Source organism: Erithacus rubecula, assembly GCF_903797595.1.
Source record: "Erithacus rubecula genome assembly, chromosome: 1".
Lineage (NCBI taxonomy): Eukaryota > Metazoa > Chordata > Aves > Passeriformes > Muscicapidae > Erithacus > Erithacus rubecula.
In genome coordinates, this window is record NC_136658.1 from 99,410,608 (window position 1) to 99,437,800 (window position 27,193).

The window sequence follows — 27,193 nt, forward strand, 5'->3', positions numbered from 1 at the left end:
ACATGCAGAGTAAACAGATAAACACACTACAGCAATTGAGATTGGGAAAACTGCAAAATACTGCTAAAGAGAAGAGCTTGAAGTTGTTTATATAAGCACATCCAACTTGATGGGATAACTTTAACGAGATCTTACATAAATATTGCAGCAAGACAGTTTTGAAGAGCTGTTTAACTGAGTCATTTCTGAAGTCCTAGAGAAAATAATCCAGAACCACTACATTTTTGAGTATTACAAAGTTTACACAAGAGTATTTAAAGATTAAAAATATTTTATTTACACTTTTCTTTATACACATTTTATACATTTTTTCAGCTTGAAACCCAAACAGAGCACAAATGCAAGTCTGAGCATACTGCATCCATAGCAAGGGAAAATTACCTTCTGGGGAAAAAAAAAAAGACAAGAAGAAATGCTTTAAAACAGTTACAAAGAGGCAATTCTTAAATTATTTAGAGAAGTTTATAGCAGCCCTAGAGTAATCGTTAGACAGTTAATCCAAATGTATATATGAGGTCATATACATATAATTTTAATTTTCTATAGGAAAAGTTTTTCCAATAGCTAGACACACAGTACAGTTTGAAAATAACTTTTCCTGTTAACTTATCAAATACATTCTTTTCAATACAAACAATGATATTGTACACTGGAATTGTGGGATATTATAGTGGAATTGCAATCTCCAGCATATAATTTATTTTCAAAAGATCTACAAAAATAACAATATATAGGGAAAAATATTCAAAATAAAAACATAATTCACTTTTCCCTTTACGTGCTCCAACACTGACATAAAAGTTAGGTGGGTCCCACTGAGGTAATAAAAGCCCCCCTAATATAGCCAACTTTACAGTCCTACAGAGCACTTCATTTTCTAAACTTACAGTAAGATTCTTCTACCAGAGCCATAAATAAAAACTATCTGCAAATAGAAATTATTTTTCCTTAGCTACCAATTTAATATTAATCCAAAGGTATTTAAAATTGATTTCTGAAAGTTATTTTTAAAAGATTACATAAATTGAACTTAGAGAAGTGTAAAAAAAATTAGTAGAGGGTCACACAGGAAAGCTGTGCTCAAAAATGAATTAGTTTTTCTGCCACCTGCCACATACAACTATGTTTTAGGAAGTTTACCCATACAAAGGGAAATTTTCAAGTTACTTACCACCTTTCAAAAATAGAATACAGATGCAAAAGTAGTCATTAGTATTTATTCTAAGCAGCTTTAAGTTGTTTAACAAACATGACAATCTCAGAATGTTAGCTACAAGACACCAGCAAGCTCTGTTTAAATAGATGATGTGTTTTCCAGTTATGTTCTTTCCCACTCTCCTTCAGTAAACCCCTTCACTTGTGACAGATGCTTATTCAAGTAACTTCACCATCTATATATATTTTTATTAGCAGGAGGGATATTTTCTCTGATGGCCCCAACCCTATAAACTCTTAAGCACAGGCTTAGTGGTATTTGTGCTTACATGTTTTCCTTTTAAGTACCATACAGTTACCTGTTTCTTTGTATTGGACTATTCACATGTGAAGTCCAGATCTGAAATGTTAAAGGAACCTGGGGGCAAAAAAAATTCACTTTCTTTTTTTTTTTTTTTTTTTAAAGAAAAAAGGCAAAATACCTCTACAAATTCAACTATTCTAAAAAGACTTTGACATATGCAGGCTGACACAAACTAGAAATATATTTTTAAAAACTGTTAGTCTCCCCACAATGCTTACCCTCCCTTTGCTAAAGAATGGACATAATGAGTTAAGCAATGGGGTTTTATAGATTAGTTTGAATGCAGCACTTGGGATTCTAAGGCAGGAGGGCCTCAAGAATACATAGCTGCAAATCTCAGAAATCAGGGAAATACTACAGTCAAACCCTCAGAGCTGGTTCTAACAGGACTGTGATCATACTGCAGGAAGTAGGGCATCCACATTTTTCAAAAGAAATACCATAAAAGTAAGGTTGCCAGACTGCCACTTGCTAGCTGTGCTTTCTGAATCAGCAGGACCTCTGTAAAAGCAACCTCTGCCTTCTACCAGCTGAGTTAAGGGGAAAAAGATTCCTAATATTTCCTTTTGCCAGCTGATGCCTCCCACTTATAAAAAACAATTTGCCCCATAAAAACAGACCTAGGATCATGTGAAATGGGAACCTGCAGTATCCAGTCCCCTTACAGGAACACTGTGCTTTTTGTCCATTGTCTCATTTGAAAAGAAAATTTCCTCCTGAAGTTGGTTGCTAAATTAAGAAATGAAGCTGATAGCTTTTTTCTAGAGATGTAAAAAAAACCCCTAGATTGTAACTCACTATGTCCACCATTCTAAAAAAAGGCAAGTACACTTGCTTTTCAAAGTAAGTCATATGTTGAATTTTAAATATGTGAGTAACATTAGATTTGCTGGTATTCCATTATGGGATGGGAATAGTAGAACCTCCTGCAATCTAATAACCAAAGATCATAACTCAGCTTTTTTTGACAAATGAGAGGGGTTTAAATGTTTTAAATTAAGATTAAACATCTTAATCTGACCATAATGCTCAGAATTTGATAGTAGTAGGCAATTCTCATTAGCCATCTTAACTTGTTTCTATTAAAGTACTAAATTATCTGGAGCTAAATATGAAGAGTAAACATTTTTTTAAAAATTAAATTAAAAAATCCCTCCAAGTAACCAAAGTAACTGTCTCAAAAGTTCCATTGCATATAAAAAAGAAGATAAACTAATTTTTATATTTCAGGTCTGAAACAATGAAAGCACTGTAGATATGTAAATTGACAAAACATTCTCACATATCCCCACCATTCTATTCCCAAGCAAATTCCAACCATTCCCAATGCTGGAAAGGTTACAGCCAGCCTCTCAATGGAGACACAGGTTCAGGGAAACTGAAACCAACAGGTCAATTATAATTTCACAGAACAATTACTACTACAATCCTGAACAAGGTCTTTCAGAACTGTGCACCTTAAGATAAATACAAGTTTAAAAGCAGAGCACCAAAACTGATCTGGTTCTTCATTTTTCAAGTGTCAGCACTCATCAGTGACTTTAGTGGCAGTTGCTGAGTGCACAGAGCTTCAGAAGGCGCTTGAATGCAGACTCAAAAATGTAACTTGAGACACCCCTATCCTGACCATTACTTTTAATAAAGCCTTGGCCAAGTCTCTGAGATATCTGACTCCTGAACACCAGATATCCAGAGCCAGGGCTTCCCCCTACACAGGCACTGGCCCCACACAAAGTCAAGTACTCTATTCTATGTAACATGCCCTTGACAGCTGCCTTACACAGGATTAGCTTGCTGCCCCATTAACTTATTGAGAACTGAACTGGTGACAAAAAAAAATTAAAAAACCAAAAAAACAAAAAAAAACCCCACCCTCATCCCCAATCTTGTTTTTTTTTCATCTTGTGCCCCAATATTCCATAAACTATATACAGTCAGCACAGAGCCAGCACCTACCAGTCAGTTTATCTGTCCCCACATAGGCTGATGTACAAACAAGCCTCACAATGAAACTGAGGTTTTAGTGTAAGCCATATTTGCTTTAAGTTAGGCTATCAAGAAAGTAAATTAGATTTTTAAATCAGTAAACTGTATTCTTAACAAAAAAGACAAATTTAGCTGCAAACTAGTCTGCATCAGAAGGCTGAATAACTATATTTGGTCCAGTCTCTTCTGGTGTAAATAACTTACCACTACAGCTATGATGGCAAACATTCCCTCTTTCTTTTAAAAGATATGAAAATACTCAATTAATAAATCATTTATAACAATAAACAAACCCTAAAAATCTGCTGACTTGCCATATAGCTCCAAATACTCACATTTCAACCCAGAACATAATTCCTGCAAAGATACCGGAACACAATATGAGAAGTTTTACACATTGTTTTAACTTCTATTATTTCAAACTTCATTTACACAAATAGGTGTTATTTTCAACACAGAAAATGTAGGGTGATTTTGGTCCCTTTGTAAGTGCATTCTTTTGAACTCCCTGAGTACTGTACATTCCTTTTCTACAGTGAATTCTGACTGGAAGATGCTGAATAAAGTGGTTTTGCATTGCTGCATATAAAGTAAGCTCTATTGCTTAAAATGAAACACAGCAGCATAAGATTTTACAAAATATGCAGCTCATGTTTCAGCATCTGAACTACGTGTGAGCCTTCAGCTTCCCCAGATCTCTCCTTTGGGTTCTAGAAGTGGCTAATTTACATCCACAAAGACAGTCAAAATGCAGTTACTGTTATTATTTATGTCTTGGCAGATAATTCTTACCAATCTGCTGTCATTTATACCTGCAAGTTAACACAATGGAATAGACAAAGCCCTCTTGGACCAGCCATCTATATTCAGGCACTCCAAGGTCAGTAGCTATAGTCGTGTAGGATTTTATAAAAGAAACAGAAATTATACTAACAAACCAATCACCTAACTCCACATTTTCAACACACAGTAGTTCTTACATTGCTAATAATTAAATAATAATAATAAAAAGATTATACCACTTCAATATGAGTACTCATATTGAAATGTGAGCATAAGCAAAGTATTGTCAATAAACTGTAGCATATCCAGTATCCAGTTCCAAAAATAACTGTGGGTCACAGCAGTGCTGAGCATTTGCTTATCGACGTTTTCTATTTTAACAAGAAAAGAAAACTGGGCAGCACATTGAAAATAAAAAGAAACTCAGGTAAAATGAGTTTACTTTTTAAAAAATAATGTATAAGTTCATTATGTAGCAACAATATAAAGAGTTTAATGTTACTGAATCAATCAGTATATACTAAAAGATACTTTGATACCAAATGAGGCTTCCAGTTTCACTTAAGAACTTTGAATTATTTAGCTCATGAAAGAATACCTTAAATTCAACAGATATGGCTGAATCTGTGCACTAGTTAAAATATTGTAACTGCACATAAAAAGATGCATTTATATACAGTTTTTACAGTGTATGCACATGTGTGAATCCATTTTTTTACTCACCAACTAACACAACACAAACAATAGAAGGCAGCATAGAAATAGTGTTTTGAATATAAAAATGCTTTGTTTTCAATTTAGTAGAAAATGTGTAATTTGCGTTTTGGCAGACTTACTGGTACAACTATACAAAATCAGGAAAAGGGTCATGCAATAGGAATAAAATTATTCTCCAAAGTAAATAAGGGAAAACAAAAATACCTAGTAGATTTGAGACTACTTTGCAGTTAAGGGGAAAAACATCTAAAAGACAACATAAAACACAGGAATGGTTTTGTTACTTTATACCTGGTTGTAGCCAAGTACTGGTGATGAACTGTATTTTGATGCTTAATAAAAAATTAAAATAACATCTTTCTTCTCTTCCTTTCACAAGTATTTTACCAAACTCAACTTATTTCAAAAGTGTAGTGGTATTATGGCCATTAAAATAAAAGAGAACACATTGTGGACATAAACTGCTATAAAAAAAAGCAGACTCAAAAATATATTTTTTTTCCTCATACTTACAATTATGTTTGTTAAAAATAAAAACCAACAAAGCTTTCACAAGGTCAGACCAACTATCACCTTTTCTAACAAACTTGGTAAGTACACTCCCTGTACATCCTGTTTCTCTTGAGCATTTAGCTGTTGTTCTTATACACAAGGAAATGTCTCTGCAGGAATTCAATTGGTTTGCAATTTTTTTCAGCATAGCTCTTTTGTATTTGATTGGGTTGTTCATTCTCTTTTAGCTGCAACGTCTAACATGCTCCAAAACATACTCAGGAAAGTGCAGGCTGCAGACCTGTAAGCCATCCAGCTTGCATGGCATCCTTGGATATTCATCTTCTTTCCATTTGTTTTCCTCTGGATCAAAAGTGAGAATTGAATCACTGTAATGACCATTGTAACAAAGGCCTCCAAGAACCATTATCTGTTTGTCCAGAACAGCTACACCATGACCACTCCTACCTATTGGCATAGAAGCCAATATAGTCCATTGATCAGTATCAGGGTCATAAACCTCTGTAGATGGACATCCTTGAGATTCAAAGGAGGCTCTCAGGATCACACAGACACCACCAAAGACATAAAGCTTACCATTATAAGAAATCATTTTGTGAAAGCATCTCGCATAATTCATTTTGCATTTGTTCTCCCAACAGTTAGTGACCACTTGAGTTCTCCGTGTTCGCTGCTCTACTGTTCCTTCTTTACTGGGATCAAACACACACACTTGTTTAGAAGTTGAAGATGATGTAATTCCACCAGTGATATACAGCTTGTTACCAAGCACAGTTCCTTCGTGTCCATACTTATTGACTGGGTAGGGATCCACAAACTCCCATTTATCTTCAGTGATATCATACCGTTCAGTTGAGTAAAACGTTTCATCCCTGGTTCTCCCAGCCACCGCATAAACATACCTGCCAATCACGCCAACAGCAAACTCAGAACGTGGCACAGACATGTCTGCCATTCGTAACCAAGTGTTCTGCCTTGGGTCATATCTAAACACTTTGGATGAAGCATGGAACTCACCATCTGGCCCCAGTTCTTCCCCACCTAATAAGAACACGAAGTTATTTACAATGGCAAGGCAGTCTGGTCGTAAAGGTACTTGAGGACCCTCTAGTTCCCACCAGACCCTTGGTTTGTGCAAGAGAAGAATTTTACTGTTTACCATACTGTGTCCTATCATTCCTCTAAACACTGCAGTCTGGGGTTTGGCAGAACGAATTTTGTTCGATTTCATTTCCATCAAAGGCTGTTGGTGAACGCTATGAAAGTAATTCATGGCTTGGTCAACCTCATGTCGCAGCTGCCGGGAGTAGCGATAAAACTCTGATGTTTTTACCTATGAATACATTTAAAATATATTAAAATTCTGACCAAGAGAAACAACCCAGAAAATCTAAATCACTATGTGTCATTAGAAGATTATTTTACTTTGTTTCATTCAGGCAATCTTGAGAGCAATTGCATTTATGCATGAAGGTTTAAACTGATGTATTGTTATCCAAAATCCAGAAGGCAATGTAGTGATTAAGAGCAGTGACTAACATTTTCAGCAGAATAATCACATGCAGATTTTATGCTGCAATTAGGTACAAATGAAAACCTCAAGTCTAAAAATCATTATTCCTTCTCACAAAAAAACCTTCTGTTCATCTTGTGCTTAATCCATAAAGTACCCAAATTAAAAAAATCCATCTTTTCCTGGGTTTCTACACACCCATTCTGTGGTTAGCAAGGTCTACTCTAGTCTGTTTTTTTTCCTGAATTCTCACAAATGAAGCCTGAGCTCTCAAATGCTAGGCTCTGCTCACAGGACTATTTAATTGCCATAGGGTGGGAAGGGAAGGTACCCAACCACCTTCCTTCTGAATACGTGCTTGCACCAACCACTCATCATGATAATGACATTATGGTTTCCCCACTTGAGTCTCCACATATTTACACATGCTTTTAACACAAGAAAGAAACATCTCTGCCTATAATCCTTCAGGTGTGCATTTCTTTGGCAAACTGCAGAGGTAGGTTGAACTCCCACTTCCCAGGTGAAAGTTAAAACCTAAGAGCCATCACTGATCAGTTTTCTTGGAGTTGTAGGCAAAGGGGAAAAATAAGAATTCCTTTCTGGGACCCTTCCTAGTATCTAATCCAATTTAAGAGCCTGAGGCTGGTCCTGAGACCATTCCAAAACACATCCCTGTCTTGAATATTTTAATTGATCTAGCCCAAGGCTGTCCTCAGCTCACCGTGGGAACAGTCTGGTATAACACAGCATTTTGAATCACACTTCTAAAACAAATAAAAACCTGCTAGATCTTGCCAAACACACAAATCCTCCATCAGATTTGATCCTGAATCCCAGTTTCTTTCACATGAAATTGGATTGCTTTCAAACAGTCTAAAAGCCTTTAGAACCCATCAGCTCCAAACAAGAAGCAATGCTCTGAAAAAAATCCGAGGTCACTCTGAAATTTCAAGTGATCACAAGGTAACACCAGGAGCTACTATTTTTAAGTATCTTTTACCCCACCTCCTCCTATCCTCTGTCCCAAAGAACAAATGCCTCAGGGGTGGTGATATGAATTTTGACATATATGGAAAGAAATTTATAAACTAATGTTCTTTATGTCTTGTGAATAAAGTAGCTGCTTGTTCCATAAATACATTCCATTAAAATTTTGTTACCCATCTGTTAATCATCTCTTCCTTGTGTAGTAATTAAGATATTCTGCTGTCAAAGAATTTTTTTTTAAATCTTTTGAACTGTTATTATTGAACACAATTTTCACAGTTTTTGAGACAGTTTGAAACACCAGATTTAAAAAAAAAAAAGTCAAATAGTAACCTACCATTTTAAAGCAATGTATAGCTCAAGAGTGACAGTGACTTGATGGTTTTATTTACACTTTTTCTTTCTTCCACTTTAATTTTGACAAGTTCAACTTATCTTTGTTTACAAAAAAAAAAAGGAAGATGCTCACATGCATTATTCTTGCAGCAAGGTCCAGCTTCTTTCTACTGTTTTTACCAGAAGTGACATTGGAGCAAAAAGCTTTACTCAGGTATGGTACTTACAGAAAACCCAGAGTAAGCCCAGCTCTTCTGGGAATAACAGCTCTATTTTCTTGTTGCAAATAAAGAATATATCATACAAAGACAGATCTGCTCATATGGCATTTGTGAGAATAAACCATATACCTTGTCTGACTATAAAGACTGAATATAAATTACAGAAAATATGCTGGCAGAAAAATAGTAACATATAAAGGTTACAAAAAACGAAAAAATATGTTAAAATAACAAAGACTCATGGCTGGGCTACTTTATCCTTAAAAAGAACTTTCAAATTCTAAACCAGTAGGACTACTTCAGTTGTTCTCAAACTGGAGCTACACTCCTTGGAATTCAATAAAAATCTAAATTATCTTTGTTACACCTATATGCAGTTCAGGTTTTCTTGGATAATTATGGAAGACAACAGGATCAACATGCTTACAATGTGAAGCATACCAGTAAAGCCTGGCAGAGACAGAAAATGTTTTTCTTTCTCTCTCAACACTTACAACTCTGTTATTAGATCTAGAAATTAGAATGCCAGCCAGAAAATAGAATTAAAATAAGCCTACAACCTCATCACTCTGCTCCTTCACATAGCTTGAATCTCACCCCATGCTGAAGGAAACAAGAAGTATCTCCAATTCCAAGAGAGACCCTCAAGACTAGGGAATGAATCTATTAGTTTACTACTGCTTATCTCAACAAAGGCACTCATGTCAAAGCAAAGCCTCAACCTCTTACCTTAAATGAAAAAGGCATCAAGGAGCAAATGCAACTCCCAGTTATTAACACCCCTCTGTGACTGAAGTTCACAGGGAAGCTTTGACAAACACAACTTTGAAGAGTTGAACATGAAAATGCACTAGCAATTCTTACAATATGCAGAAATAAAATCCCACAAAACAAGAGTGATCCACTACCTCACTTCTGGTAAGAAAAGGTAATTGGAGCATTCCTAGACTTGGCTGTCAAGGAAAAATATCCCTGTTTTAGCCATCCACCTTTCACCAGCATAGCCTCTGCCATACAGGAGCAGTACCTCTCCTGAGGCTCAAATGACAGTCTAAGGTGAATGTTAGGTTCTGCCTATAGGAAAGTACAGACTGCTCACACTCGTTTGATGCAAATGAAAACAAAGCAAATGTAGGTCACTTGGCCCACTTTCAGTCACACATTATGAAATGTTCCAGAACTATTTGAAAGCCCCGTTCAGCCCCTAGTAAAAAAAGCCCTCTGCCTACACTTTCAAATAACTTTAGAGTCATTTTCATTATTTGTATATATAATCAAAAAAAGAGAAGCATTAAAATTGAGGTAGCCTGGTATTTAAAACAGCTGTAAGTTGTGAATATCAGCAGATGAAAGCCCATGGGCTTTTGTAGGAATTTCTATCTGACACCCAAAACACCCAGAAGGAAAGCCCTCAGCTTTCAAAAGTAGGCTCTGCCACTACCTGTAAGCAGCAACAGGAAGTTAATAAGCAAATATCAAATATCAACAGACCAATTTTCCAGTTATGTTCAAATGGAGAAGCTCTGGAAGAAATAAGTCCATAATTACCAACACTCAAACAGAACACAGGGATTTTGGCAAAACAGATGGAAATGTACAGGAATTGTCACGAACCCTGAAGTAAAACAAATGTGCATTCCTAAAGAGTACATCACTAACTCTGAATTGATAAAAATATATAAATGCTTCAAAGCATTTTCAAAGTTTTTCTTTAAACTGTTCTGTCACCTTGCTGAAGGGTCTCAAAGGCAATTTAAGTTGGACTTCCTTATCAACCCCAGTCATACTGGAAAGGAATTTAATCCAAGTGCTAAAGCTTTGCTCATGTGATTTTTTATTTTTTTTTTACATTTCTTACATGCTTTCCAATTCTTTCTTTAATCTTCTGAAGAAAACCTCCTTAAAGAGGTTATGCTGGGACACAGCCTAATGTAAGATCTCCAGAGATGGAGAATGGAACTATCTCAATGTATGAAGTACCAGTGGTTCACAATCAGACTTTCAGCTACACAGCTACTGAGAACAGCATAAACAAAATCAAATGTGTTATTCCATAATAAAAGATGTAAAATTAATTAAAACATCCACCCCACTACTCGCCTCCTAGGGCATCCCTCCAGTCACAGTAAATTTCAGCTTTAATGCATTTTCTCTTCTTCACTTCAAATCAGTGAAACACAGCATAAAAAATGCTGGCTTTCCAAATTAATGCATTGATTATTCATTGTCCATTTTTCTGCTATATTGAATGCATACTTTCCTAGTTGTAGCAGCTATGGAAATCTCCAGATCTTCCATTTATATTATATGAAGAAGTAAAACAAAATATTAAGTTATTAATTTCTAATTTGAAAAGTCATCCCCACAAAAGACCAGCTGTGTCCCATGTTATGTTCATCAACCTTCCCCCTCCCCAAAAAACAATTATTCTATTTAATAAGAGGCAGGGAGAGCAATGAAATGCAAGGTAAATGTTCTGTAACATATTTGACTTCAGTATACAGCCTTTTAAAAAAAATTTCCTCATAAAACCATTTACAGCTACTGCTCTATTTGTACTCTTGTTACTTAGGTTTATAAGAAAAAGCTTTCAAAACCAGAAAGAAAGGCTTGTTTTGAGCTGCCCAAACTAAACAGGTATTATTTGTGCACTTGGTAATTAAATTTCAGTATGTTATTATATGGGATGGATATTAACTTGCTTCCTTCTGCAGAACAGGTTAAAAAAACCCAAAGACAAACAAAAACAAAAGAAAAATCTCAGTGGCTCATAATGTCATTTTATCATCTCTAGTCACGTAAAGAGAGAACTGTTTTAAAGATTCTAACTTATTGTGCTTAGATTTCATAAACTTGCCAATTCTGAATGTGTGAAGCAATCCAGCTACTAGGAGTACAGAAGCAATGATGAATTCCAATGAACAATGATGGTACCCATATCACACATCTAAAGACCAAATTCTCACTAAAAAAAAAAAAAAACAAAAAACACCAAAAAGCCATATTTTAATAGAGATCAACCTGAATCAACACTGAAGAGCCATCAACTCCACTAACAAGGATCTTTATTATTCTCACATCTACTTATCTCTGGCCATATTCTAATCACAATTATAAGCTGGTATGAGAACTGCTGAGTACCAGTGAAGGGTTCTGAAGGGCTATTCTGCAAGAATAGAAATCACTTAAATGTTTTCAGCCTAATCACAAAAAGGCACAGCCTCTGTGCAGCAAGGTCAATGCCCTCAAATTGATTACTCAGCTGTTCCTTTTTAGAAACTGGAAAGAGAAATTGTCAAGGTCAAGATGGAGTCCAACTCAATCTAACATCTCCTATCAGAGTGGAGTCAACAATCTATATGCCACAATTAAGAAGCTAGGCATATGATAAATACTGCAAACAAATCAATTCAAATCAACAGTAACCTTAACAGCCAAAAACATTAAGTACAGCACCTATTTACAATAAGAGGGGCCCCTAACTTTACTCACACTTCAGCAAACAAAGTTGTGTAAGTAGATACATATGTACTACTAGACATGGAGGCAAATGGGGAAAAAATCAACACATTTATGGAAGGTAAAGTCACAGTAACAAAGTTACAATAACACCTTCTCAAAAATCACTATTTTCTAGGAACAGGACAGCAGATATTCAAAGATAATATGCTATTCATACCCATGCAGCACAAGCTGATGAACCTGGTGATTAGTAATTTTTTTTATTTAAGCTGGCAATTAATAAATCAGCATGGGCTAGTCATAACAAATCTTACACACTGGACATAAAAAACCCTGGGTTTTAAGGACAGAGATTTCAAAACAACATTTTAATCTGAGTAGTACACAAAAACTAAATGGAGCTCAAACAGCCTATTTCAGTGAAATCCTGACATGGTTGCCTCCAGTAACATGGAGATGAACCCAGTGATCCAGGCAAAAGGCACTCATCTTCTATCTCCAAATCTCCTCAAGACTTACAGAGCCATGGATATGTTTCATAAAAGGAACACATAGGAAAGCAATATGTGGATAGAGAAACTTACATTTTTCCCTAAACATTTTGCCTTTACTTTCTAACTATCCCCTAAATCCTTATTTGATTTATCTTTCCATTTTCTCCATATATCTGCATGTACTTTAAGGGCTAAGGAATGAAAGGAATACTTACTAAATAGTTCAGAAGCCATTCTTCCAGGACAGTTTGCAGCAAGCAAACATGCTGTACCTTCATTTGGCACTCTAAATGTACATCAGCCTCCAGATATTAATCTAGACTCACTGATTTAATTTTTAAAACGCACACCTCTCAAAAAAAAAATTGTAAGGAACAGAATGGCTTAAGAGGACAAAAGTATCCTTACCATGACTTGCAAAGTGAAGTTATAGAAGTAATTTTTATCCTACAGTGACAGGCATCTGAGAAATGCGTATTAGAAAGATTACACAAAAGTACATGACAAGCTGGCCAGTGTAGAGCAAATACAGAGTTTGGTGAACTGGAAGAGTCAACCCCAGACTGTCTTTGGTACATTCGTGCATTTAGTATGTGCTGGCTTCAGGAAAAGGGTGGATTCTCTCTGTGGATCTCCAAAAAAGGGAGTTTTACCACTATTTCCCCATTCAATAAAGAGAAAAAAGAGGGTCTCTCCGAGTTACTGCCAGAACAGTGAACAGACATGCTCTTTTATTAAAAAAATAAAGTGTTCTATATTCTGATGTTGGCTCCAACAGCAGTTGTCCTTTGTCACTTGTCCTGATGGATAACTTAATACTCTCTAGCCAGGGTAAAACACAAATGCATTCCTAGCTGCAGTAACAAATGACATAATTAGCTCTGCTTCCCTCTGCTGAGCTGTCTCACTCCATAATCTGCACTGGCTTTTCTCTGCTCCCACATACAATTAACAGAAAGGGTATTACTAGGTAAAGCTTTTACATGTAGATCTAGAACCTGGCATGCTGAAAACAACTTATCTGCTGAATTTTTACCTATTGGGCCATTGGGCAGCTGTCAAGATAAAACTTGAGAAGCACTGTAGGCAGAATTTACACCAATGATATCAAAACTCCAAAAGTTATACCCAAATATAATGCTGAAGGCCAACATACACTTTCACTTACAGAAATTTAACTGAGGACAGCTTGATGCTTGAGCTTGCATCCCCAAAACTCATACAGCTGAAGCAGACTCACACAAACTCTGCTTTAATAGATAAACCTCTAAAAAAATGTTGTGAATTCTGTGGGTTTTATTACTGAAGGGTTTAAATGATGCAATAATATGGTAGAAGTGCTATTTAAAACAACTACACAGTATCTTGCAGAGTTCAGCTCTTACTAGTTAAAAATGTTTTAACCCAATATAAACATTAGTATTCTAAAATATGTTCATGTCTATAGTCCAATATAGCATAATGAATATATTTTATGTATTATTACTTCCTATACTCAGTTCATACACTGAAAAAAATCCAAAATATTAAAATTCACTAGTCTGAAGCAATTAATAGCTCTTATCAACTGAAATACAAATAAGTATCAGAATTACTGCTTGGATGATCCAGTGGCCCTTAAAACCACCAAAACCTATACAACCATGTCTGTATATTCACTAAATACTAAAGTAAAAATATATGGCAGATTAACTTTTAAGAAGCACAACAAAAACATGGAGTCTGAACTCCTATTAATTTCCTGAGAGGTGAAAAATGCAGAAGATGAAGTGGTATCTTGTAACACAAAATTCACATTGTTAAAACACCACAGATAAATAATTCCTAACCTGAACACTGCTAATGGCCTGTAAGAGAATGGCTTACAAAGTATGTAATCCTCTACTGTTAACAAATATTCAGAGATTCTCAAGAGCTAGAAAACAATTTTTTGTCTGTTCTTCAACAGAAAAGTAGAAAAAGGCAAGTTCTCCTTTAACTCTTGCTATATACAATAAAATACATTCAATTATAAGATTGCCTGTTACAAAGAGTCCTCTGCTATTTAAAGTAAATAATTACATTTTATACCATCAATTTTTGATTATATTATGTCTTGTGTACAACCAAGTGTATGTTCAACTTTGCAGGAACCGGGCTTACTTCTAACTGTTGTGTAATACCACAAGTACTGAAGATACAACAACAACTCTGAAGATTTCAGAGCAGATGTTACCTTTCATTTGTAAATAACCCTCCCCTGTACTTAAGCCACATAAGATCTACAGTCACTGTTCTTGATTATATTGATAACCATCATCATTACATACATCCTACATATTATGTGCAGGTCTAAAGCCTCTGGAAAGCAAGAAGTAACTTGCAGAAAACAATTAAGAATGTTTGAAATCAAACTAGATACAAGTGGCCTTATTTCAAAAGGTCTTTTCCATACAGAGTCATATATAAACATGTACTGCAAACATACCTGTTCTCCAGCCACTGTAGGTATTATTGTCTAATAACCAAAGACAACACTTCTAGATATTTGAAAGAACTTCTATGCTTTTCTTTATTAGAAAAAAAATGCTATCATTTTGTTCTCTCTCATAGCTTCTGGAATCTTACCTATTTAATGGCATGCTGCCCTAGCTAAATGATGAATCCTGCCTATTGCTTTTCAAATGCACCAACCTTCTCAAAAACACTGGATGGTGTCATCAAACAAAACCTGATGTTCTGAATGATGGTGTCCGTATGTCTCCAGCGTCTTCTATCATGGCGTAGCCAGGCCTGAACAGCTTCATACAGCTCTATCTCTGGAAACCTGCTCAGATGATCATTATCCAAGTAAGACATGAGCTTCTCAAAGCTCAGATATGAAAGAAAGTCAGGTCTGGACATGAGTGGCACAAAATTCTCTAGCAGAAAAGAATCCAATTTTTCCCTGACTCCTTCGATGTTTACACCAAAATCATCCAGAAGTCTCATAATTTCTGCACAGTTTTCTAAGCAGATTTTAGCTAAGAGAAAAGAGCAGCAAAACTTTACCACTTCTATTAGCTGGACATACATGGCAGCCTGAAGGATTTCATGAACAGTGTTCATACTCAGTTCAATAGTTCCATAGTACATGAATTGGAGGACATGACTGAAGCCTGTAGCTGTCAGGCCTTTCAAATGGATTTTGTCCTGATCTCGTTCTCGCATGTCTGCTGTGAACATAATCCTGAAGTAATCACTCTGGGTGGCAAGCAGTGCTTTATGGGCCTGAAATTGGTGGTCTTCAATGACAAGTGTGACATCAAGAAGCAATCCCTCCTCATACAGTGCTCTGAATCCTGCAGAGACACTGGTGTCGTGGATGGAGGAGCTAAACCCTTCCACGTCCCCTGCCATGAATCACCTGGGGGGGGAAGAAAAAACATAAATAAAAATAAAAATAAATCATAATTTCTAATAACATATTACAAGCCCATCCTGACCAGATAAATTCTAACTAAGATTGCTTTGATTAGGACTTAAAAGTCTTCATCATTCTTTCTATTTTTCTCCAGCTGAAAATCAACTTAAGAAATAACTTAAATCACAAATTTAAAATATTTCTCCCCAAACCAAATATTCTCATTTTAAAGACACGGTAATGACCAAAAATAACTATGCAACGCTGCCAAAATTATTCCTTAACTCCAAGCTAATTCATGGTCATACAATGAAGTAAAAAGGTTGTCATGGATTTTTTCCTCTCCTCTCTGTCAATCTTTCTAAAGAATTTATCTCAGGGGAGCAATAAAACACCCACTCTTGAATATCAAAGGTCTCAAAAAGGAAGCCAAACTTCCTTAACTTCAGAAACAAGCTTCAGTAGATCTGTACATGGTATGATCTTAAAAAATATCATTATGTTTTAAAATTTATGTCAATTTACTCAAAAGTTATCTGTAGGAAAATGAACATTTTCACAGTTATTATCTGAGATTGTGTGCTTCAGTTCTCCTGTAAAAAAACACAGTCCCATCATGTTTTCACCCATTTCTTACTCTAGTGATTAAGTTATGAGATCTATGAAGTGCAAAATACTAAGGCAATAAGAAGCACTAACAAGTATAGGTTACAAAAATTAGTATTCTGTATAGTGGGCTTAATGAAGCCTAATTGCTCATTAAGCATTTGCAGATATAGTGTTACTTATATGCAAGCTATAATTAAACTGTAAATAAACGAAAAAAAAAAATCCAAGAGTAGCAGGATCCTACTCTGTTAAAGTCAATTCAAAAATCAAAACAAAAATCTACTCAAAATCCAAAAATTTCTCAAAATGTTGCTCAACTTCCTTGGGTTTAGGTAGGGCAAACTTGCTCAACACAGCTTGAGCCAATTAACAATTCACCAAAGGACCACAGCACACTCCATCACATTTCTCTTTCACATTCCAGGACCTGAGCTCCTGCTGCCTACTTTGAGCCATTTCTGGGGTTCATTTGGCTTCTCCACAAAGTCAATTCCACTCATAAACATGACTAAAAAATAAACTAAGAGCAGGGAGGGACAGACATGAAAAAGACACGATACAAATATGATCACCCCCTCTTCCCAGCACACATGAAACCTCAAAACTAGAAATTTTTCTGCTTCCCAGTGAGCTGACTACTGACCTGGCACTGTGGGGTTTGGCACAGGAACCAACCTGATGCAGAGGGCAGGACACATACTTGTGCAGGAAGAGAGAGAAAGAGCTTCCCCATTTGGCATTCATTTGCTACTAGAATTTATTCAGCTACTCTTGTCCCACTTCTTCCCACCTTAAATTACACCTCAACTTTCCCTCAGATATTTGTTGCATTTAACTCTGAATTTTCTATAACAAATAAAGCTAATAATGTATTGGTACTGGTAACCCACATGAAAAGCTAAATGATATCAACGGATTAGAAAAACCTGCAGATTCTCAAGATCATAAAGCTCCACACAAGTGTATGGACCCAGAAGTGACTCTAGGCTGGGCCGTGTTTCACAGCCTCAGAGAGCAGTTACCACTTAGCCCCACTTCCCCAGGCACCACATTCTGGCTGCTGCCATTGCAACAGGAATGCATTTTATCAGACTCATCAATGGTTAATCATCTCCTCTCCTTCACTCCTCAGCACACATCCTGGAAAACCAAACTGGAGATACCCTTTGTCTGTGCAAAACTAAACTGGTGAGTGGGTGTTTGTAGCCACACCTCATGAAATTAGCACCACTCCCACACTGCTGAAGCCTGATGATGGGTTCTGTGCACAATAAAGTCAATGCTGGGAGTGTTCATTACAATTAAGGCCTTCTCACAGAATTCAAATTCCTGAAAGTAAGAGCAGGAACAAAAGAACACAGATGACAATCCAATCACTTTCTCACGAGTATCCATGATAGCACTTTCCCTTCAATGTCACCGAAGACAAAGAGAAACATGCAAACTGCTCTGGAACCTCATATTGTCATTCTCTTATTCCTCAACATCAAATGCCTACCAGAAAGAAAAATTACCATCAGATATTTTTTAGTTGTTGCGAATTCTTACACAAAAGCAGATGAGGAAAGAACCACTTCACTAATTCTTACCACCTCAAAAAGAAGCAACCAAGTGAAGAGGAAGCATAATGTCTGACTTCACAGGATTTTGCTTTCTAACTGGATTTCTGATATCAAATAAAAGGTAAGTACCAATATTAGCTTACTTCCTTCTTTCATCAAAGCACTCACAACTCCTCTCCTCCCATCCCCAGTTCTCTGATGTTTAATAACAGCTGAGGTCATACTCGGTCCTTCCTGTTCAAGAGATTTAATGATCACTTGCCTTTAAATGGGCCACTCATTTTCATAAAACATACAGCAACTTAAAACAACTCTCACTGCTGTCTGAAATGGGCCAAGAGGTTCAGTGGTTACAAGGACTCTCAGAGAGTGCAACTGTGTAAGTTACAGTCCTTTAGAAGACAAACTAAGACTTGGCTCAGCCAACGACCAGGGTTAAAAATGGGAAAGAACAGTTGGAATTTGCAAATGTGAGAATGAGTACAGAATAACACAACAATGTATCATACGAGAAAAAGTAAAAAATGAAGGAACATTCCCCAAGTGACAGAAGCAATATATATTCATCTGGAAATAATGGGATTTCACATCATACAGGGGTCAACACTTGGAAATTATTATTTCTGAATGTTTTAAAAATATGAGTGTTTAAATCACTTAATCCCTCCTTTCACATTCCAGCTGATATTACTTTTAGTAAAGCTGTAGTTTTCAACATCAACATATTTTTCCTCCTAAACAGCAGCAAGCATTTATTGGATTACTTAAGAAGACACAAAGCCAGTAAGACTTTTCCTTACACCATCTAAAGAAGCTTCAAAATTCTATGAGTGAAAAGCAAAAGGACTACTTGTCTTCCTGCATTAAATAAAAGCAGTAAATATCCTTTTCTTGGCATAAAGCCATAAACATTATCAGCAGATAAATTTTTCTTTAAAACAGAAAAATGTATTGCCAGTGCAAATACACAAATGGGTTAAAATAGCACAAAAAAACTAGGAAAGCAGATAATTAAATGCATATTATGCTTAACTGGTAAAAATCTTCATTTTGAAAGCTACCATCCTCCGTCAAAAGCAAATACCAATGTGGTAGTTCAAACATTAAAAAATGCAATAGAAAATACTCTCAAACCAAGTAATTTTTCTAAAGCATAGCTATGCCATTCCTCCCACACACACACTTGCAATCTTTGATGTAATTCTAAGCACTATTCAAATGCTGCAGTTATTTCCCAGAGGACAATACATAACGATTTTTTTTTTCATATTTTCAATAAAAATGGAAAATTCAGTTAGATTTTCTTCATGCATGGAAATCACAGCAGCACACTTAATCCAAAGGAAAAACATGGAGACTGCAGTGGCCTATAGGAAAACTGGAACAAAAAAAAAAAAAAAACCTCCAATGTATAAACAATACAGGGAGGTGGGGGGCAATATACATTGACATATGTTATTGTTCTGCACACATTAGAGTTGATCAGGGTAATGCAGCACAGGAAGCAAGACTGCTGAAAAGCCAAAAGAGAAATATATTTAACCATATTAGCTGTTCCTTACATTTTTTCCTCCTTTAGCACATAATGCATTAGATTCTACAGTGCTGTGACTGTAAAACCACTTACTTGGAACACTGATTTCTCATCTTTATTCTGCAGCTGTAATAAAAGTCTGAAAACCCTACTCCAGACTGCTTTTTCTGGCTAAACAAGGAGAACTGTCTTTCCTTAGGGTGTCTGAGGCTCTTAGTCATCAGCAGAAGAAATGGAGTCTAAATGCACTGGCTACTGAGAAGCATGTTATAGCATACTTGCTTTTGACTCATGCCCTCCTGGATTTAAAACCTCTCCAAAAGCAGTACTACCTGAAAAAGGGCCCTTTCAATGTGTGTCTTTATGTAAGATGTAAGCTTATATGCATTTTCTAGGAACAGAAATTTGCTATTCTAGGAAAGTATTGACAATACCAAGTCTAGCACACCAGCTCAAAGGAAAATTTCTGCTTTCATTTACTGCTGTTCCTTAGTAACTCATTTGGGATGCTGAGACAGAACTGGCAAGATTTGTTTTGTTTACTGATTATGGAGTACTTGTTCATTTTACCTACCCCATAGATATTCTAAGAAATCACCTTTGGGGACAAGCTGAACAACAATTTTTCACATAATAAAACACTATTATCTATGAGTTCCACCATAAAGATATTTCACCAGGCACATAGAAGCATGCTTCAGTTACACAAAGTAATAAAATAGAGCTTAGAAACCGATAATCTCTTCCATCCACCACATGCACGCATTTCAATGTAAATTTCAAAGCCATTATGCATGATTTATTTGGGGAGGTGCACAGCAAAGGCTATCCAGAGCAGAATTCTTTGACCCTGGTTTTGTTAATACACTTTTCTGCAGGAAAGGGACATTTCTCCATAATCAAATGTTACACACATGTACGAAAATACAATACAACAAGTATTTGAACACACTAGCAAACATTCCCAACTGCACAAGTGGCTGAACCCTGGGCCTTTGAATGCAGTGTACTGTATTAAGCAAGAATGTAATTATAACATACACAGTATAAATAATTTCTCCCCCAAATTAAACCTCGGTTTATATGGTTCAAAACTAAAACATTAAATTTGTGCACCATTTTTCCTCATAATCCCCCACTAACAGCAACAGAAGGAGTGATGTCATGTGGGATAAATCAATAACCAGTGGCATCAAAACCTTTCATTGCTACAACAATTGCAAACACAGGGAACAAAGAAATACATCCAGTTTCCATGTGTTTTATCTAAAATCCTTTGTAATCAGTACAGTCAATTTGGGAAACAATTTATCTTAAATACATTGGTATGTTCACGTTTAAAACTTCACCCAATCCATCTTGAGAATTCCAAAAGCACTGGATTACTTAAGAAGATGGAAGTTACCAATCACCACTAGTCAAAGGAACCAGAATTTCAGAAATTAAAACTTGGCTACTCCTGAAAGCTGCCACACTCCATTTTTTGGGGGCACAGAGCAGACCAGGACAGCTGCCCTGACTATCTCTGTCCACATTGTTATCTGAGAGCAAGCTGAATCAGCTCTCAGCAACAGTGGCACCTTGTATCATTATGGCTGTGCCAGAAGCATGAGAACTAACTACCAACCCTACTAAAACTGCGTGGATTGTGCCTCAGCTCAGTAGGGTTATTCTTCACTCTAAGTGTGCCAAAACCTGTAACTGCACTTCACAGACACTAAGATAGTTTGAACCATCTGTCTAAAAGGTCACTGCATCACACCACCTGTACGGAAAAACCTGCTCCCAAACACAGCAAACTCAGCTCAATGTTCTTTCAAGGGCATTTACTGATACTAGAACAGGTGCCCTGTACAAAACAGTTGGTACATCCACAAAAATGAGACTTGTCTTAACTGGACAGTGCATTAGTAATTCAAGAAATACTTGTATTATTCATACCTAAAAGGTGAATGATGATAGTGCTGAAAACTACAGATTTGCCACTGCTCTCAAAGTGGACTGGACTGCTCTATCCTGAATTATATCAGTCCTTATACATACGTCTTACAGAATAATCCTTCATTTAGAATATAAGAAAAAGGTATGAATAAGGCACAGTGAAGATTTTTATTAAGTTATAGTGTATTTTACACAGAAAAGAAGCAAGCTAAGTATTTGTTATTAGCAAATCTGATCTTTTTTGACTTATTTTTTCGCATAAGATGGAAATGAGCTACAAGTAGTATTTAAACTATATAAGTAAAAATCTAAATTAGGATTGATAAACTACTCCCTCCATTTGTCTTTTTGCTACCTGTATCTTTCCTGCTAACTTAGTAAGTCCTCCCAGCATCTTCTGAGAACATGCCATTGTGACCTTTGTACAAAACGCACAGGATTTGACCACTGCTAAATGTCAAACTCACTTATCAAAAACACAGAAATCACAAACATATTTAATTTCTATACATATCCCCAAACTGGCAGCTAGATGAATGAGAAAGGTCTGATGTGTCCAGTACAAGCTCAATGGTTATCTGCTGTGCTCTGCTTGCTGAAAGGCAAATCAACACGTGTGTAAATCCAAACCAGCCACAGGGTATAATTAAGGAAAGTGAAAGGAGATGAGCTTCAGTGGGAAAGTTTATAGGACATGTGGTAGAAATTAAATACATTTGCTAGGTGATGGAAGGGAAAAGACAAGAGGTATGTTGGTCCATGGTGGTATTCTCAGAGGATCTGAATGTGAACTGGGGCAATGGTGGTGTAAGAGCTGGGTTATTCTACAGGCAAGTTTATATAACAAGTCCACAGAACTTCAGTACTTCTGTCCTGTTATCCATCAATAGCTTTATGATTACCCTATTCCTCTTCTAAATGGGAGGGGGAAAAACCCAAACCCCAAACAATAAAAAGGCAAGAACTTTCAATTTCTAAGTAACAGTATTCAACCAAATATATCAAAGCTCTAGTACCAACCCTGGGTAACTCTATTCTTTCAGATCACGGATACTTTTTTCGCGACCACCTACGATCGGGATGGGGGTAGAAGTGGCCATTTTCGGGGCAGGAACTCAGATGACCTACTTCAGCCCGCCTGCTCGCACGCCCAGCCCCGCTCCGCTGAGAGCGGAGCTCGCAGGCCGAGCTCCCGGCAAGCGGGGCTGGCAGGCCCGGGCCCCGCAGGAACTGAGGGGCCCGCGAGGCTGCCCCCGCCCCGGCCCCGCCAGGCATTCACCGTGCCCGATCCCCGCTGCCGCCCCCCGGCCCGGGGAGCAGGCTCCCTGAGGGCGGCAGGGCCCCGGGCCGCCCTCGGTGGGGCGGGCGGGCCCGGGGATCCTTCACCCACCTCTCGGCAGCGGCGGCGCTGAGGACGCGGCTCCTCCCGCTGGAGCGGCGGAGAGGGGCCCTGGCTCCGTGTACCATACAGCCGGGGGCGGCGGAGGGAGGCGCCGGGGGGCTGCGGAGAGGGGCAATGGCTGAGGCGAAGCCGGGAGGAGGAGAAGGAGGCGGAGGAAGAAGGGGGGATCCTGGGCTCCCTCCTCCCCGCCGTCCGCGCTCGGGGGGGAGGTGGGAGCCGCCCCCGCCGCGCCGCCCGGGCACCGGCGCTCCCGGCCCGGCCCGGCCTCGCCCCCGGGGTCCCCGCCGCCCTCACGCTTGTTTACCTTCCGCGCTGCCCCGCGCGGCCGCGGGCGCCATGTTCCCCCGGCAGCACCGCGCCGGCCGTCACTTCCGCCGCACCTGCGGCCGCGCGGGCGGGCCCGGGGCGAGCGGCGGCACCGGCACCGCGGCACCGGCACCGCCCCGGGCCGGCCCCCGGAGCCCCGGCACGCCCCGAGCAGCGCGGCCGGAGAAAGCCACACCGAGAAGCATCAGCCGCGTCCGGCCTCCAGGCTGCAGCAAGTTTCTGCGAGGCTATGGCAGTTCCCATCTCCTCTGGCAGCTGCCCGGTGCAGCGCTGCATCCCGCCCCGGGCTACAGCAACCCCGGCCCGCTCCGGCTGAGCTCCGCCCCGACCCCGGCCGGCCTGGGAACCGGGTCACCGGAGCCCCAGGGGTCAGGGCCGGCAGCGAACAAACTTGACACAAGGAGCGCAGCCCTGAGTGGGATGAGCAGGGCTCTGCCTTAGCACAAATAGCCCTTTGCTTTCGCTATTTTGCCTTTGCCTGGCAAACTGATTTTATTGTAAGAGATGAACCTGAACCTTTGGTTTGCCACTACCACCCCCAAAGCATTTGTTACCCTTCTATTTCACTCACTGCTTTAAATAGCAGGCCACAGGCTGCCATCCTCTCTCCCCGTTTATTGCTCTTCCCATTCCCTTCACAGCCTATTTTCAGTCTCACATTACCATCCCCTCCCCATTCTTGATTTATAAAACAAGTGTACCTTCTCTATAGCTGCCACCCCCAAGCTGAATGTCTTTCCCACCTTTCACAGTTTCACACAATGAACCAGCCACTCCATGCTGTGCTTCACAAAGACTTCCCAATGCTATTCCCACCCTGTTCAACTGCCCACCTACTGCTCCCTCTGCTACAATCAACCTCCCATTCACTCCTTCATCCCAATGCCCAAACCTTTCTCAGCTTTGCAACTCCTTACTGTTCCACCTCATTCCCTCATGCAGTAAATTTGCCCCATCTCCCCATCACTGTTTTATAACCTGTTATTTGTGCCCTTATGGTGAAAAAACTGGCCTTTACAGACTGGCCCTGTCAAGGCAGCAAATGTTCCTGCCACCTATGTCTCAAAGGAGAGACATTCCCTCTTTTTCCCCTAAGGTACATCTCCTGCTGCAGCAAGCATGTACACACCCATATCTAATGCTTCAACAAAGAAAAATTAGTAGAAACGAAATTTCTCATATACAAAAATGATACAACCAAAACTTCATGCATCCTTCTGCACCCCTCAGACTTTTGACCTTCATAGGTCAGGAAGAGTGGAAAAAACCAAGCAAGATTTTCATGTTTTACCTGACTGTCATTTTGCTGTCTGCAGTTTGTGTCAAGCTGAGGTGCAAGATGATCTTCAGGAGTTTCCTACACACTGTCACAGAAGGGACCTCAAACCTAGCCACAAAACAAACCACAACAGCTTTGACATTTAAAACAACTCAATATTTCAAAGCACAAAAAACCCTCCCATCCCCTTCTCCTTTATATTGAACAACTTGCTTCTACAAAAAAAATCGAAATATGTTAATAATGTCTCAGTTCTAGTCACCTAAGCAAAAATAAATAATTACAATTAGGCCTCTGACAATGATCACTACTGAATATTAATTTGAGATTTGGGTTGACCCCTCTGATTTAGGCATTTGTACAAAGTCAGTTGTACAAGTAAGTAGTTACCACTGGCTTAAATGAGACTATTGCAATGATTAAAATTCTGGATATAATTTTTTGAGCTATATAAATTCACTAGTTAGGATTTAATTCTAATATTTTTAAACTTTATTTATTCATACATACATGTACAACACACATATATTGACATATGACTCCTAGAAATGTTCTTACCAATTTTAGTTGGGGTTGTTCAGCCTGGACTAGAGAAGGCTCAGAGAAACCTTATAGAAACTTTCAGTGCTTAAAGGAGGCCCAAAACTAGGCTAGAAAATGGACTTCCCACAAGGGCATGTAGTAACAGAACAAGGGGGAATGGCTTCAAACTGGAAGAGGGCAGGCTTAGCTTAAGTGCTAGGAAGAAATTCTTTACTGTGAGGGTGGTGGAGCACTGACACAGGTTGCCCAGAGAAGTTGTGGATGTCCCAGTCCTGGAAGTGTTCAAGGCCAGGCTGGATGAGGCTCTGAGCAACCTGGGATAGTGAAAAGTGCTTCTGCCCACAGCAGGGAGATTTGAATTTAACAATTTTTGAAGTCCCAACCTAAACCATTCTATGATTCCACAATAATGAGACCTTTGCAGACTTTGGACTTTTCTGGGTTTTCTTTATACTACAAGCATTTCCAAATAAGTGCATCAAAATAGCAACAGTATCCCAGAATACGTAAAATGTACAATCTCATTGTTAAAATAGAAGCAACAGTTTGCATATTTTTCATATTCCTGACAGAGTGTTTGACAAGGATTAAGTATTTTTTAAAGGCTGTTTCAAATATGACAAAAACTATTTCCATAATTTTACACTGCACTGCATTTATTGCATAATTTAAACAGCTAAGCAACTACAGAGTCCAGTATTTTCAGTTCATTTTCATAAAAGAGGGATTATACATGCATGAACATTAAGGCAACTACAACCAAGTATTGCATCATGCTCCCACTACACCTCGTGCATCTCAGTTGTTTTTCCCAGAAGTGAGGTATTTAATGCAAAACTGAAAACACCGTGTGGCTGATAAAAGATTAAATGTGAAAATTTATTTTCCAGACTAATGTACAACATGACTGGGTTGCAAGCAAAATACGTTCTGTCATTGGCAATACCATCATAAATAATGGAAAGTTTCTTACAATGTGTTCCTGTTGATTTCTTCAGATCAAGAACACTAGCAACGTGTTTGCTCTAGGAATAGCCAGCAGAGCTCACTCCTAGTTCTTGTATCAGGAAAGCATGGAAATGGTAGCATTTGTGAAAGTGGGAGGTTACAATCATTGTTAAACCAGGCATACCAGTTTCACACAAATTTCCATCATCACATTTCAGTCACGTGGTTGTCTGCCCCAAACCTGCTTTTTTTGACCTGCAAAGCCAGGTAAAAACTGAGAACAAACGTGTTTTCCGACAGACAAAGCCACTGTTGTTGGCACAGCACAGATATTTGAGATAACTGGTTACCTGTATTGAAACCTGTTTCCCTGACCGCGGAGGATACATGACCAGCAACATCCTCTATGCCTTTAAGAGGTTCCCATGAAGAAGTCAGTTTGATTTCCCATAGGGAAAGGTTGGGAATTTGGCCTTTACTCTCTGGTGAATCTCTAAACTGGCTCTCATCCCTGGATTAGGGATTTTATTCAATTTTTAAAGCATTTATGTCACACCCAACTCTGGAAACAGTAAGCGTTTGGTGGGATTTTTACCTGTTTCATACAAAACATTGAGGTTGTTCGTATGTTGGGTCAGCTCTCACGTCCACATGGTCTCCCTAACAATAAGCGCCCAGTCTACAAAAGACAGTAACAAGAAAAAAGGTTGAAATTAGAAAGATCTCCTCATGCCGATGGCCAGCACAGGTTGTAACACATGTATGGTGACACGTTTCTATGGGAGCAGACACGGCGGTCGATGTGCTCATTTCAGTACATACACGGACTGTGTTTCAGTCCCCCCAGGTGCCTTTCTGCATCGCACCGCTCTGCACCCAAATAAATCCGCACAGCCCCAAACCCTGAGCACGGCACGAGCCTCCCGCCTCCGGTGTGCCTTTCACCGAGCCCGGTTCCCTTCCCGCAGCCACGGCGCTGTTCCACGCCCGCGCTGAGCCGCGCTCCCGGGGCGCCCGTCCTGGCGGGCTCCGGGCACGAGCTGCGCGCTCCCGCAGGCGCGCCGTGCCCGCGCCGGGCTCTCCCCGCGCTCCCGCGCTCGTTACCCGCCGGCCGCGCTCCCGCCCCGCGCAC

General features: G+C 38.8%; 1 protein-coding gene across 5 annotated transcripts; it reads right to left on the reverse strand.

Moving 5' to 3' along the window:
* Positions 1-253: 253 nt before the first annotated feature.
* Positions 254-27,084, reverse strand: KLHL15 (kelch like family member 15). 5 transcript variants are annotated; one of them, XM_079301115.1, is made up of 6 exons: positions 26,964-27,084; positions 26,657-26,740; positions 26,246-26,572; positions 24,583-24,678; positions 15,208-15,919; positions 2,227-6,851 (listed from the first exon to the last, which is right to left on the reverse strand). In XM_079301115.1, the coding sequence occupies exons 5-6, from the start codon at positions 15,910-15,912 to the stop codon at positions 5,742-5,744; spliced, it is 1,815 nt and encodes a 604-aa protein (XP_079157241.1). In that variant the 5' UTR covers positions 15,913-15,919; positions 24,583-24,678; positions 26,246-26,572; positions 26,657-26,740; positions 26,964-27,084; the 3' UTR covers positions 2,227-5,741. The 5 variants fall into 5 exon arrangements, with proteins under 5 accessions (XP_079157239.1, XP_079157242.1, XP_079157241.1 ...); XM_079301114.1 differs by lacking the exon at positions 26,246-26,572; XM_079301117.1 differs by lacking the exons at positions 24,583-24,678; positions 26,246-26,572; positions 26,657-26,740; positions 26,964-27,084 and adding exons at positions 22,953-23,063; positions 23,269-23,410 and having other exon boundaries at positions 2,227-5,860; positions 6,095-6,851.
* Positions 27,085-27,193: the final 109 nt, after the last annotated feature.